Below are 15,253 nucleotides of genomic sequence, written 5' to 3'. Positions count from 1 at the left end.
TACTGCGCCATCAAGTGGACGAATGGAAGTAAAACAAGCAGAGCGCCGAAGCGAAGCTTTGAATTGTGTTGAACGGATCCTGCCAATAAGCAATAATATACTTCATACAGGGTGGGTTTATTGATAGCAGGGATAAGGGGGGAAGTGGGAGCAAACTGAGCAGGAAGGTGAGGTTTGGAGCTGGACAGTTGGATCGGGGTCAGGTTCTGGTTTTCAGTAAAGTGCTTTGATATTTTTTTAATTATAAAACGGGCTTGATAAATAAAACTTTAAGTGCTTGTGCTACTTGTTTTGTGACTGTGCTTGTGTTACTAGTGACAACATGAAAAGCAAAGTAGGGACAACATTTTATTCATTTCAAAAAAATCAATTTTTCAGCTGTGCTGGGGCTCAGGCGGTTTCTTTTTTTGGACAGTATTTCTCCGGCTTTTGAAAAGACCCTTTCACAAGGAACAGATGAGGCCGGGGTACAAAGGGTTTTTGTAGCAAGTGTGAACAAACTGAAACAGGGCTTTAGTCGTCTGTTCCAGTAGGGCTCTGCAGAATGGTCCATCTGAACGTCAGTCGCTGCGTCGGCAGCCACGTTCTGGGTTGTTGTCTGCTGAACTGTGCTGTTGAATCGCTGCCAGAGTTTCTACCTAAGAAAGGCAGAAAAGCAGGATGTCATTAGTGACTACATTCAATAACAGAATTACAAAGCAGTACTTGCATCGATGAAACGGCACGTCGCCGCCGAATCTGCATCAGTGTTTATCGAGGTCCACATATCGGATGTCAGACAGAGGCCGGCTTGGAGGCCACGGCTCTGGCTTTCTCTGGACTCCTTGTGTTTTTTCTCCACCATAGCTTTTAAAGCCTAAAAGAGGCAAAGCAAAGAACACTCTTAGGATGGGCATGATGGTGAAATGATGAAAAATGCTTCATGTGCTCACATACTGACCTGTCTTGTGGGGAGAACATATTGGGCTTTAAAGCTCGGGTCGGCGATGTTGTCCAACAGCTCCTCTTGTCATCCTGAGTGAAACGCTCCCTGCCCCCTGGGAGAAGTCAGTACTTTATGTGGACGGAAAAAATCTGACCACTGTCGCGGCCACAGGACAGTAAAAACTCCGACCAATCGGAAGGCGCGGACCGCTCTTCAGGAACCAATCAGAGGCCGTGCTCCGCTGTCTGAACAGCCCCGTCTGCTCCGCGCCGTTGGTGTGTGTGTGTGTGTGTGTGTGTGTGTGTGTGTGTGTGTGTGTGTGTGTGTGTGTGTGTGTGTGTGTGTGTGTATGTGTTCTCGTATTTCTATCCTTGTTGGGGCCAAATGTCCCCACAAGGATAGCAAAACGTGAAACGACGTGCCTTGTGGGGACCTTTTTCCGGTCCTAAGTAGGAGAAACAGTGTTTTCTTGACCATGTTGTTGTTACTGAAAAAAGTAAAAGTGCAAAAACATTTCTTTAGGGTTAGGCTTTGTTGTGGTGTGGGTTAGGGTTAGGGTAAGGGTCAGGGTTAGGGGCTAGACATGAATGGGAGTCAATGGACGGTCCCCACAAGAATAGAAATACAAGACTGAGCGTGTGTGTGTGTGTGTGTGTGTGTGTGTGTGTGTGTGTGTGAGTGTGTGTGTGTGTGTGTGTGTGTGTGTGAGTGCGTGGTGCAGATTGGCTCACAAGACGCCTCTCGGTAATGACGTCGTGCAGCAAAGTACCATAGTACTGTGTGCAAAGCGCTGGGGGGGGTCAGGGGGTCATTCACCAGGAGCTGGGTTCCAGGATGAGGGACAGTGTCTTTGAGATGAGAGAGAGAGACGTTCTGCTGCCGTCGCTCCGTCGGGACGAGACAGACAGGGTGGGGGGTGGGGGGGCGGGGCAGGGTGGAGCATGCCCCGCCTCCACCCTCAGTCCATGTACATGGGAGAGCTGGGCGAGGCCGGCATCTGGTCCAGGATTCTGCAGATGTAGGACAACGTCCACCGAACGCTGCTCATACATCTGGATGAAGGCGTCCCTCTGCAGGACACACACACACACACACACACACACACACACACACACACACAGAGGTCAGTCCAGACACTCAGCGCTGGCTGGGTCTCGCCCGGACGCAGGACTGACCAGCGTGATTCCCAGACTCCACCCGTCGGAGCGCACGCCGTGGCCCTGCCTGGCGGCGCCGGGGTCGATTCTCTCCGGCTGGAAGACAGGAGCAGCGGCCGGGAGGCTCCAGCAGGGGGAGCTGCAGCCTCCTCCAGTCTCCATCTGGAAGCTGACGGAGGGGGCGGGGCCTGCTGCACCAGGAGCTGGGGGGGCGGGGCCTGCTGCACCAGGCACCTTGACCTCCTCCTGACCTGCTGCTGACCTCCTGACCTCCTGACCCCCGCTGACTCGCTGCCATGTCGGGCCTGCAGCCGGTGTCCCGGGTCTTAGCGACGGTTGACCAGCTGGCTGCTGATGCCGAAGTCACACAGCTCGATGTTTCCACTGCGGTCCAGGAGGACCAGGAGGTCCAGGAGGACCAGGTCCAGGAGGTTCAGGAGGACCAGGAGGACCAGGAGGACCAGGAGGACCAGGAGGTCCAGGAGGTCCAGGAGGACCAGGAGGTCCAGGAGGACCAGGAGGACCAGGAGGACCAGGAGGACCAGGAGGACCAGGAGGACCAGGAGGAGGAGAGCAGGAGGAGAAACAGCAGGAGGTGCAGTGGCGGCGGCTCCTCGCCTTCACAGTCTGGAACAGAGAGGAGGAGGAGGAGTCTGACGGAGACACTGAGTGGATGCTGATGGAGGCAGAGGAAGAACAGCAGGGTTCCGGGTCAGAACCGTGTTTCTGGAAGGAGGAACCGGTTCTGTGTTCTCCGGCCGGGTTGACGGTTGGGGTCGGTGCTCCTGCTGTCTTCAGGCTTCGCTCTTCCTTCATTTCGTGTTGTTGCGCCTGCAGGGGGCGCCGGCGCCTCCAGGGCGGGGCAGGCGGTGGAGGACCGGCGGTCTGACCGACGGGGACAGACACGAGACTGAAGGAACCAGGGGGACGTCTGGACAGCCGGAGTGTCTCCTGCACCTCCTGCTGCGGACAGCGTTTCACTCTGTCAGCTTCACTCTGCCTCACTCTGCTCACCCCACCTCACCCCACCTCACCCCACCTCACCCCACCTCACCCCACCTCACCCCACCTCACTCCAGCTCACTCTGCTCACTCTGCTCTCTGTGGGTGTTTCTAACATGAACCTTTCAATACAGCAAATAACCGAGCCTGGACCGACACACACCACACCTTAAGACACACACACTCACTCTCTCTCTCTCTCTCTCTCTCACACACACACACACACACACACACACACACACACACACACACACACACACGCACACACACACACACACACACGCACGGTCTTGTATTTCTATCCTTGTGGGGACCGTCCATTGACTCCCATTCATGTCTAGCCCCTAACCCTGACCCTTACCCTAACCCTAACCCACACCACAACAAAGCCTAACCCTAAAGAAATGTTTTTGCACTTTTACTTTTTTCAGTAACAACAACATGGTCAAGAAAACACTGTTTCTCCTACTTAGGACCGGAAAAAGGTCCCCACAAGGCACGTCGTTCCACGTTTTGCTATCCTTGTGGGGACATTTGGCCCCGACAAGGATAGAAATACAAGAACGCACACACACACACACACACACACACACACACACACACACACACACACACACACGCACACACACACATCTGCATGTCGGCTGGTCTAGTGTGTTCAGACTGCCTGCTGCACATCTGGATGCTTCACTCTGAACATCTGGGTCTGAAGTTTTGTGTTTACTTTATTTCAATAACGTTATATTTATGTTCTATAGTGCAGTCATCTGTTGATCCATCCAACCATCTATCTGTCCCTCCATCCATCTTTTCCTTGTTTATTGAAATGTGTGTTTTTCGTGTCGTTTCCATGACAGTTTGGGTAAGATGGGTTTATTGATCAGCGTACAGCGGTCAGGCGGGGCCTCCGCAGGAAGCGCTTCCTTCATCCACCGGGACGTCCAGCTGCTGCAGCCACATGAATCCCTCAGATCGTCCCGGATGATGATGAAGTGGTGAAACGTGTCTGACCTCAGGTTTTACTGCACGTTAAGACGAGCGCGGGGCTGTGTGCGGTGTTTCGTGGTGTCACCGCACCACATGTCGGAACCAGGCCGTCCGCGGTTCTCGTGGCGGTGTTTCAGTCTCCGCGGGGTTTTTCTGGGACTCGCTGCTGATCAGTTTTACAGAATCTGCAGAAACTCGCAGGTTAAAAAGTTCCTGCAACAACGTTCAGTCCCAGGGTGTGAAAATCAAGCGCGCCTCGGCCGCTCTCTGACCCGCCGCACGCGCTGAGTGTGCGCGTGCTGCGTGCCATCGTGACGACCCGTCGGACCGGGCGGGGACGCGAGGAGGACGTGCGGGGAAATGGGAGCAGCGGGGGAGAGCAGGACCGGGTCGTGGCTCCCGGCGGTCTGGAGGCTCTGCAGCGCCGCCATGAGCCTCTTCTTCACGCTGGCGGCCTGCGTCCAGGTCAGTCCGGGCCGGGTCCGGGTCCGGGTCCGGGTCCAGGGTCCAGGGTTCCCGCATTCAGACTGTGATCTGTGTGTGTGTGTTGCAGGTCAATGACCCGGACGCGGGGTTCTGGATGGTGAGGCCTCTCTCTCTCTCTCTCTCTCTCTCTCTCTCTCTCTCTCTCTCTCTCTCTCTCTCTCTCTCTCTCTTTCTCTCTCTCGCTCTCTCTCTCTCTCTCTCTCACTTCGTTCATCGTAACTTTCCGTGACTTCCTGTGGGTCGGTGTTCACCCTGTGGTTCGCGTTCCAGGCGGGGTACGCCGTTCCCGCCGTCCTGAGTGCCTTCACGGCCGCTCATCCGCCAGTCACCGGTAAGCCGTCCCGCAGTCCCGCCGTCCCGCCGCTCGGCGGCGCCCCCGTGCGGCCGTGTGAGCAGCTGCCGTCTGTGCCGCAGAGACGCGCGTCTGGAGGCGCGTGGCCGATCTGCACGTGACCGTCTGCTCCGCCGCGGCGGCAGCGCTGGGCTGGAGCCTGTACAGGGAGGGGGCGACCCGCATCCTGCAGCACGAGGAGGGCAGGTACACATACACACACACACACACACACACACACACACACACACACACACACACACACACACACAGACACACACACACACACACACACCAGAGGGGGGCAGCACACACACACCTGACGCTGCTTTTCCACCGGACATGACGTGATGACATCACATACAAAGTCAACGTAGTGACGCGATTGTTGCTCAATCTTGAGCGGCAGGCGACGGACGGCGAGCGCTTCCAGCAAAACATTTGCATGCCCGTCGACTTGCACTGCCACTTGCTGCCGCCGCCGCTCGATGATCGCCGCCCGGCGCTCGATGATCGCCGCCCGGCGCTCGATGATCGCCGCCCGCCGCTCGATGATCACCGCCACCGCTTGACGATCGCCGCTCGATGATTGCCGCCTGCCGTTCGATGATCGCCACTCGATGATCGCCGCTTGATGATTGCCTCTTGATGATCGGCTCTTGATGATCGCCGCCCGGCCCTCGATGATCGCCGCCCGGCCCTCGATGATCGCCGCCACCGCTTCATCTTTTTCCGCTTGAGTTGAAATAATTGAGCTTTTGAAGCGAATTGGCTCCAGGACAGCCTCTCAGCGTGGAGGACGTCACGGACGTGCTGACGGAGGGCAGCAGGGCTCCGCCCACCAAACAGCTGGCGCGATGCCACGGCGAGTGGCGAGCAGCTTCAGGTGGAAACAGCGTCAGCCTGAAGCGGTGCTGAAACCGGCCGTCCGGCAGCTCCTGCAGACGGTGGAACGCGCCGAGCTCATCCCGCCTCCAGGGGGCAGCAGGCAGCCCGACGCCATGGCGGCGCAGCTGACTCCTCCACGCCAAATGCTATGGTTCTCCGATCTGATACTGATATCGGATATCGGTCCGATATCAGCTAAAAAACCAGCATCGGATTTTATGGGATTGCCTCTAAAATCTGCGATACAGGCGCCCCGTTAAGCTGCAGCACTTCTGTCCAGAGGTGACTGTGGTTCACATTCTCAAACAGCAGGTGGCGGTAATGCACCTGAACGTTGGTGCCGTCTGCCACAAACGCCAAAGAAGAAGAGCACGGGTCCAGCCAACAGCATGCAGAGCCCACCTGATCACAACCCCAGGAAGTCGCCGTGTGGCAGCATTTCCCCGTCAGCCGCTGAGGCGAGCTTCCCGCGGTGGCAGAGAACCCGCAACCTTTAATTTACAATTTGACAATTTTGCTCAGCAGACGCTTTTGTCCAAAGCGACGTACATCGGGGCTCAGTGTCTTCCCCCAGGACTCTTCGACATGCAGACAGTGGCAGACAGGAATCGAACTCTCAACCTCCAGATTGTGGGACGACTGCTCTCCCCCACCGACGCACCGCCGCCCCCCCCGAAAACAAGACGACGTTCGTTAATACGACCAACCCCGTCGCACGTTTGAAGCTTGTTTTTTGAGTGAAGACTAGAACCAGTCTGGAGCTGAGCTGTGAGCAGCTGGACGGTGGACAGTGTTGTGTTGTTGTTGTTGTTGTTGTTGTTTTCATCCTCGCCTTCAGTTGTTCCACCATATACTGACAGTAAAAAATAACTGAAGAGGACTGGAACTGTTTGCACTTTAAAAGTATAATTTGGTTCTAGAGGTCGACCGATTCATCGGTTTGGCCGATCAATCGGCTGATAGGACGTTTTACAAACTATCGGAATTAACGGCAGATGGTCCCGATAGCGGCCGATGGCTGGGTTTTTTTTTCCAGCAGCGTGAACGGCTCCTTCCCTCGCCTGCTGCTCTCTGTCTCTCTGGTCACCGAGGGGGGGGCTGGGGGGGGGGGGGGGGGGGGGGACGGAGCATGAGCAGCACAGCGGCAGCAGAGAGAGAGAGGGACGTGGAGACGATGATTAGCATCGCTGTAAGTGTATTAAAACCTTCACAAGCTGAAAGTCAACATCTTAACCTCCTTTGTGGAGGAAATAAGTTCCAGCTGTTCAACAAGCATAACGTGCATCATGTTAGCATAACAGCCACGTTTTACACAACCACACTGCTTGTTAAGCTAACAGCTAGCAGCTCGTTGAAAACGCGCTGAAAGAAAGCGTCTCTGTGGAGTCAGTCCATCTTAGTTTGCCATGAATCTTAAAATTTGGCAATTTTAGCCACTGTTTGACACAAACCAGCCCCCCCCCCCCCTCGATTTTTCCCGGCAGATGTTATGGAGGTTCTAGTGACTTTGCCATTGGAAACTTTACTGTTCCTGCAGTGGGTTAGACAGGCTATGTTTGGAAATGAATTCGGAATTTATTCTTTCAAAAAAGATAGCCTAATTAAAAAAACAAACCATTCTTTAGTAGTGATAAAGAACACAACTGTTTAGAGTACCGTATTGGCCCGAATATAAGACGATGTTTTTTTCCAGAAATTGCATCCTCAAAAGTGGGGTCGTGTTATAATCGCGGACTTACGGTAGATGGTCAATACGCATCCGCGCCGCTAGATGGAGCCAAAGTATCACTGACCAGAGAGCGAGTGGAGCGATGAAATGAGATCAAATGATCTGATGAAAAATGGCGGATCATCTGGGACAAAGGGGCTGAACGCTGGACAACTGAGCAAACAACAGAGGCGAAGTTATGATGCCAACTTTAAACTGATGGTGATCAACGCAGCAGAGTCATCAAACTACTGCCAAGCCGCCAGGAGACCTGGTGGAGCAGAGCCTCGTTCTTATTGGAGAGCACAGAAAAAACACTACAGATGCTAACGCTATGAGAAAAGCTTTCCGTGGTCCTGAGAGCGACGCTTCAGAGAGACTGATAGAAGGGTGAGTGAATACGTCTCTGAAAGACGGACAGACGGAATGTCCACCACCAGAGCCTGATTCAGCTGAAGGACCTGGACAGTTATTTACATCATTTATGCAGTTTGGACCCCTTGAGGTTCTTATTTGTTGCTTATTTTGAGAAAGAGAATATATTTTTTATTCAAGATTTTTTTCATTTTATATCTCGTGAAATGTTATCTCAGTTGTGAGTTTTTGAGTTTATAATAATTGTATAATAAAAAGTTGTTTCATGAGTGGCCTTATTGTCTTCAGCATTTTTTTTTTTTTTTTCACAAAATGATCTTTGGAAAATAGGGGTCGTGTTATAATCGGAGTCGTCTTATATTCGGGCCAATACGGTATATAAGATATAAGTTAAGGTTAGAGGTTACAGCTTATGGGAGGATGAGAAATCACAGTTCAGATCCCTTCACTCTCGATGCCGTGTTTAACTGGTCTTATTTTCTATGGCGTATAGTATCATCACACAAAATGTGACGTCCCCCCCCATATTAAAGTGTAACAAAATTATCCATGTCAATTTTAATAGATACTGAATACACATAAGTTTCAATGGGCTATCGGCCAATTAATCGGCTGTCGGCTTTTTCCTGCTCCAAACTATCGTTATTATATCGGCCTTTAAAAATCCACTATCGGTCGACCTCTATTTGGTTTATTGGAGCTATTTAGGTTATTTTTCAGCATCCTCTAATTTATTTATGTTTCTTATTTTATTCCGCTGTAGAGCACTGCAGGTTTTATGTTGAAGGTTAAAATGTTTGTAACCAATCGGTTAATAATAAATGGGTCAGTTTTTCTCACACCTGCTGTTGCTGACTGTTGTTCTCTGTCTAACATCACTTGATCAAGTCTTTTCCAACATTCCACATTAAAACATAAGTAATAATACTAATAATAATATAATATGATTCGCGCTGATATCGTATCGGACCAATATCGGTATCGGCCAAAACTCAAGGTTGCAATATCGGCATCGTATCGGAAGTGAAAAAGTTGAATCGGGACATCCCTACTAAATACGGTACCAAATCCACACATTCACTACGCTGTGGAACACCAACAAATAATATTGCAGCGTTACGACACTGAAGCAAATACTGGGAACTACTTTTTCTTTTGAAATCACTACGCCCAGACGCCATGTTTAGTAAGTAGTTCCGCTTTAGCAATCTTCGCATAAACAACTCAATCTGGTAATTTAGCATCAATATTCCACAGTGTAGTGAATGTGCGGATTATAACGTGTCCACCAAAGTGTTTTGGGGTTGTTGGATTGTGTATTTGATGAGTTTGACGAGGGCGAACAAAAATACCGTCCACTTCTACAATTCTACAATTCTACAGTTCCATTCAGCAGACGCTTTTGTCCAAAGCGACGTCCAACACAAGCAAGAATACAGATATAAGAAAGAAAGAAACCATCAGTAAATGCTTCAATTGCTTCAAGTGTGATTGGTCAAGGGAGCTGCCATCAAGTTGCAGAAGAGGAGCCACTACCCCCCTTTATTTTTATTTATTTATTTATTTTTTTTTTTTTGTGTGTGTGTGTGTCAACTTAGTCAGTGGTCCATAAGTGCTGGGTTTTAGAACACCTGACCTATTCTTCCCTGAACATGGGGTCGGATTAAGACCCTAGGTGTTCTCTGAACAATTGAGTCTTCAATTGTCTCTTGAAAGTAGGAAGAGACTCGGCGGAACGTACCGAGTTAGGAAGTTCGTTCCACCATTTGGGAACAACAGAGGAGAAGAGTCTGGCTGGAGGTTCAGAGCCGAGCTGGGCTGGAAGCTCCAGACGTCTCTCACATGCAGAGCGAAGAGGGCGTGAAGGAGAGTAGACCTGGATCAGGGAGTCCAGGTCGGCCGGAGCCGTTCTTGTAAGCGTTTTGTAAGCCAGGAGGAGAGATTTGAATTTGATCCTGGCTGCAACTGGAAGCCAGTGAAGGGAGATGAACAGGGGAGGACATGAGCTCTGCTGGGCTGGTTGAAGACCAGACCTGCTGCATTCTGGGTCCTCTGTAGAGGTTTGACTGGACCTGCAGGGAGACCCGCCAGAAGAGAGACATCACGAGAGCCTGAACCAGAAGCTGGGCGGCCTGTTGGGTCAGGAAGGGTCTGATCTTCCTGATGTTGTAGAGGGCATAACGACAAGACCGAGAAACTGAGGCCACATGAACCTTAAAGGTCAGCAGGTCATCAATCATGACACCCAGGTTTCTGGTTGAGTTTGTGGCACAAGTAGGCTGGAGTGAAGTTGGACACTGATCTGAGGCTGGACAGGTGGACAAGCTGGAAAGACCATGAGTTCAGTCTTAGACAGATTTAGCTGAAGGTGGCGCTCCTTCATCCAGGTGGAGGATCAGCCAGACATGCTGATATCCGAGCTGAGACTGTCGTGTCGTCAGGTGGAAAAGAGAGGAAGAGCTGAGTGTCGTCAGCATAACAGTGGTAGGAGAAGCCATGGGGGTGAATCACTGCACCAGGTGAGGTGGTGTACAGAGAGAAGAGTAAGGGGCCAAGCACCGACCCCTGAGGGACCCCTGTTGATAGGCCATGTGACCTGGCCTCCTCCCCTCGCCATGACACTCTGAAGGATCTGCCTGTGAGGTGGACCTGGACCACAACAGGACAGAACCTGAGAGGCCGAGGTCAGAGAGTGGAGAGGAGGATCTGATGGTTCAGCAGACAAGTCCAGCAGCAGGAGGACAGAGGACTGTCCAGCAGCAGGAGGACAGAGGATTGACCAGCAGCAGGAGGACAGAGGACTGTCCAGCAGCAGGAGGACAGAGGATTGACCAGCAGCAGGAGGACAGAGGACTGACCAGCAGCAGGAGGACAGAGGACGGACCAGCAGCAGGAGGACAGAGGACGGACCAGAGATCCTGTGACTGACAGGAGAGCAGTCTCGGTGGAGTGGTCTCATCTGAAGCCTGACTGAAAAGGGTCCAGCAGGTTCTGGTCCCGCAGGTGTTCAGAGACTTGGTTAAATACTGAGCCTCCAGTATTTTCGACAGGAATGGTAGAAGTGAGACTGGCCTGTAGTTTTCAACCTGGGCTGGGTTGAGATGAGGCTTTTTTAGCAGTGGGGGACGCGGGCTTGTTTAAAAGTAACAGGAAAAATGCCGGTTTCCAGGGAGGAATTGACAATGCGTGACTGCAGGTTTGATTATGGACCAGATGGTCTGCAGGATGCTGGTGGGTGTTGGATCCAGAGGACATGTTGTCGGTTTTGAGCTCAGAAGAGGTCTGGAGACCTCATCCTCACTCAGAGGAGCAAACGAGCAGAGAGAAGGAGCAGTGGTGGGTTTGAGCTGATTGGGCTGGTCCGGCTCAGAGAACTGGTTCTGACTGCAGCCTCCTTTTCAGTGAAAAAGGAGGCGAACATGTCAGGATCAGCTCAGTGGATGGCTGAGCAGCTGGAGGAGGAAGCAGGGAGTTGAACGCCATAAACATTTTTCTGGAATCAGAAGCTGCACAGATCTGGTTCTGATAAAAAGCTTTCTTTGCAGACTGCAAGCGGGAGGTAAAGGAAGCAAGTTTCTGTTTGTATGAGGACCAATCAGTGGCTCGTGGGATTTACGCCACTTTCTTTCTGCTGCCCTGAGTCCAGCTCTTTGTTCTCTCAGAACTTCTGAGAGCCATGGACCTGGTTGTTTCTTCTTGCTGGTTTGGACACCCGGGGGCAGAGTTTGTCCAAAGAGGACCAGAGAGGACCAGAGTGTTTCTGTACCTCATTAACAGGAAGCAATGAGAAGTGAGAGTATTCCGGCAGGACAGAGCTGAGCTGCTGTGAGGGACTTCAAGGTTCTGGAAGGAGACCATCTGTGTCGGTGTCTGCAATGGCAGAAAGGCAGCCGCAAATTTTATCAAGAAATGGTCAGATAGGTGTAGTGGAGTAACCGTCACCTCTGCTATGGAGCAGTTACGAGTCAGCACCAAGGATTTTGCCAGCTTTGTGTGTGTGTGTGTGTGTGTGTGTGGGGGGGGGGGGGGGGGGGGGGGCGGAGCCAGTACCAGAGCAAAGGAAGCCATCAGTGCCAAAAAGTCCTGAGCCTGAGGTTTGTCAACATGAATGTTCATGTCTCCCATGACAACCAGTGGTGTGCCATCATCAGGGATGTCAGAGAGCTACAGGTCCATTTCAGAGACAAAGCCGTCCAGATCGCCCCCTGGTGGGCGGTACACAACCAGAATATATGCTTTGATGGGAGTAGAGACCATTAAAGCATGATATTCAAATGTTGTGTTGTTTGATGGGCGCAGTGAGGAGAAGGACCAGTTGTCCGGAATGAGAATGCCAGCACCGCCTTCTGGGCCAGTAGAGCGAGGGGCGTGGCTTAACGTAGCACCGCCTCCTGGGCCAGTAGAGTGAGGGGCGTGGCTTAATGTAGCACCGCCTCCTGGGCCAGTAGAGCGAGGGGCGTGGCTTAATGTGGCACCGCCTCCTGGGCCAGTAGAGCGAGGGGCGTGGCTTAACGTAGCACCGCCTCCTCGGCCAGTAGAGCGAGGGGCGTGGCTTAACGTAGCACCGCCTCCTCGGCCAGTAGAGCGAGGGGTGTGGCTTAACGTAGCACCGCCTCCCCGGCCAGTAGAGCGAGGGGCGTGGCTTAACGTAGCACCGCCTCCTCGGCCAGTAGAGCGAGGGGCGTGGCTTAACGTAGCACCGCCTCCTCGGCCAGTAGAGCGAGGGGTGTGGCTTAACGTAGCACCGCCTCCCCGGCCAGTAGAGCGAGGGGCGTGGCTTAGCGCAGCGGACGCAGAGAGTGCAGCTGGTGTAGCTGAGTTTTCTGGGCGGATCCAGGTCTCAGTCAGGGCGAGGACCTGAATGTCTGAGAGTTTCATCAGAGAACTGATGAATTCTGTCTTATTAACTGCGGACTGACAGTTCCAGAGACCGGAGGTCACTGAGTGTGGGCTGGACCACTTCCAGAGATAGCGGACAGGTTGTGTGGATTGCGTTTGCGGAGGACTAGTCGTCTTTTCCGGTTGCCGACGATGACTGGGATACGTAAGAAACACATTGTGCGTTAGACTGTGACAGACAGACCTCAGTGAAGCCGGTGTCCTAGCTTGGTGGACTCGCGCAGGTAGACTCGCAGGTCTTTACCCTCTGTGGTCTTTACCCTCTGTGGGCTGACGCTGTGGCTGACGCCAAAGCGCAGTCTGTGCTGTGAAGTACCTGACGGAGTCACAGCTGTTTCCAACTTGACCGATGGCGCCCGGCCGACCCGCCCCTGTCTGATGTCACTGGAGCCAGACAGTAGAAGGTGTGACCCGCGTCAGCGACCTCTCTACTGGGCAGACAGAAACCGAAACTGCAGCACAAGCACCTAACCACCCCCAGACACAGTAACAACAACACAATAAGCAATTCAAACTCACCAAAGCTGGCTCTAACTTCTGCAGTCTAAGATTCAGTGCTTGATTGCTTCCATTGTGTCCGTCCCGAAAACCTTCCTGACTCGCCTCTGGATAAACAGCAGCTCGCCTCACAGAAACAGTCAGTCTGCTGCTCTAATGAATGAGGAGTTGAGCTCAATGGGCCCATTTGCCAAAATGTTGAAGTTTCCCTTTAAAAGCTCTACAGACCGTCTTTGGTGTCTGTTTTGGTGCATAAAAAAACACATATTGACAATAAATAAACCAGCGAGGCTCCGCCTGGCGGGGGGCAAGAGAAGCCCGGCGGCCGCCAGGCCCGCAGGGCCCTGAGGGAACCCGGCGGCCGCCGGGCCCGCGGGGCCCCGAGGGAACCCGGCGGTGGCGGCGGCGGCGCTCCCGCACCAGGTTTTCTTCTCATTTTAGTACCGGCGACAACGCCGCAGCGTCTGGCTCACCGCCAGGTCGCTCAAACCGATTCACCTCCAACGTGTCCGGGGGAAACACAGCCTGAGGACAGTACACACACACACACACACACACACACACACACACCTGAGGACAGTACACACACACACACACGCACACACACTTGAGGACAGTACACACACTTCAGAGAGACACACCTCGGAGACACACACACCTCAGAGCTGCTGACTGTGATGAGAGAGACGTGAGGTGAGGACAGCCTGCAGTGAGAATGTCCCTGACATGTGTCCTCTGTGTCCTCTGGGTCCTCTGTGTCCTCTGTGTCCTCGGTGGACGGTGTGTCCTCGGTGGACAGAGAGTTCTCCGGCCTGCTGCTGGCGCTGCTCTGGCTGCTCCTGTCTCGCCGCTCTGGACGGTAAACGCCAGCGTCCTCGTCTTCTCACGTCCTCCAAAGTGTGAGTCTTTGACGTCCTGTCCCCGTCCTCAGATCTCCGGTCGGCGTCCTCAGGGTGTCCGCCGCCGTCTCCATCGCCGTCTTCCCCTTCGTGTCCTGGACGTATTACCACGTCCACAAGGAGCTGCGGTCCAGCTGGCCGAGACACTGCACCACCGTCCTCTGACACACACACACACACACACACACACACACACACACACACACACACACACACACACACACACACACACACACACTCACTGCACCACCGTCCTCTGATACACACACACACACACACACACACTCACTGCACCACCGTCCTCTGATACACACACACACACACACACACACACACACACACACACACACACACACACACACTGATCAGTTAAAATCTGCTGGTTCCGGTTCTCGCTGGTGGAGAACATGAAGACTCTTGTTTGTAATTTTCTATAAAACTTGATTCATGAATAAATTCAGCTGATTTCCAGGATGTTTGGTGTCGTTCTGCCAGATTTCTGAAGTAAAAACCCTCAAAAGACAAAAAAAAGACATGAATGAACTTTTCTACCTGAGGACAACGTTAAACAATCAGGACTTTTTGTGAAATGCAACAAATCGTCATTAAAAACTGATCAAACCCAACAAAAACTGGAAGAAAATGATATTTAAAGATGCAAAAAGTTGCGCCTCAGATGGTTGAAAACAGATAATTAACCATCATTTGAAGAAATGGATCAATGATGTAAACAAAACAAAAAAACAGCCTGAACAGAAGACTGGACTGAACAAGAGAGTTTCAAACTGTGAGGAAAACTCTGGAACCGTCCTGAAAAGACGGAGAGGAGACGGAGACGGACTCGGTCCAGGTGGAGGCAGGAGGACACTCGGCTCCCTCTGGGATTTTCCCTCAGGTTTGGTCTTTAAATGTTAAATGAAATGTATGAATCCATATTATTTGAATATTGTGTATTTAGAGTCTGTATTTAGTGATTTTGCAGCTGTAATGCTGCTCAGGAGACGTGGAGCGTGTGATGCTGAGGGGTGGAGCGCGAGGCCCTGAGCACCGGCTGGAGGTGTTCTCTGAGGAGGGGGAACGGGGATCCTTTTTAAAGGA

General features: G+C 52.4%; 1 protein-coding gene across 1 annotated transcript; it reads left to right on the top strand.

The window, feature by feature from the left end:
• The first annotated feature begins 4,350 nt into the window (after positions 1-4,350).
• Positions 4,351-14,419, top strand: tmem220 (transmembrane protein 220). The gene is made up of 6 exons (XM_030087614.1): positions 4,351-4,536; positions 4,625-4,654; positions 4,828-4,888; positions 4,972-5,095; positions 14,056-14,115; positions 14,188-14,419. Exons 1-6 carry the CDS (start codon positions 4,432-4,434, stop codon positions 14,318-14,320), a joined length of 513 nt encoding a protein of 170 aa, XP_029943474.1. The 5' UTR covers positions 4,351-4,431; the 3' UTR covers positions 14,321-14,419.
• Positions 14,420-15,253: the final 834 nt, after the last annotated feature.

The sequence above is a fragment of the Salarias fasciatus genome, unplaced genomic scaffold (assembly GCF_902148845.1).
Source record: "Salarias fasciatus unplaced genomic scaffold, fSalaFa1.1, whole genome shotgun sequence".
NCBI classification, from domain to species: domain Eukaryota; kingdom Metazoa; phylum Chordata; class Actinopteri; order Blenniiformes; family Blenniidae; genus Salarias; species Salarias fasciatus.
This window is presented reverse-complemented; position numbering and strand designations above follow the sequence as displayed.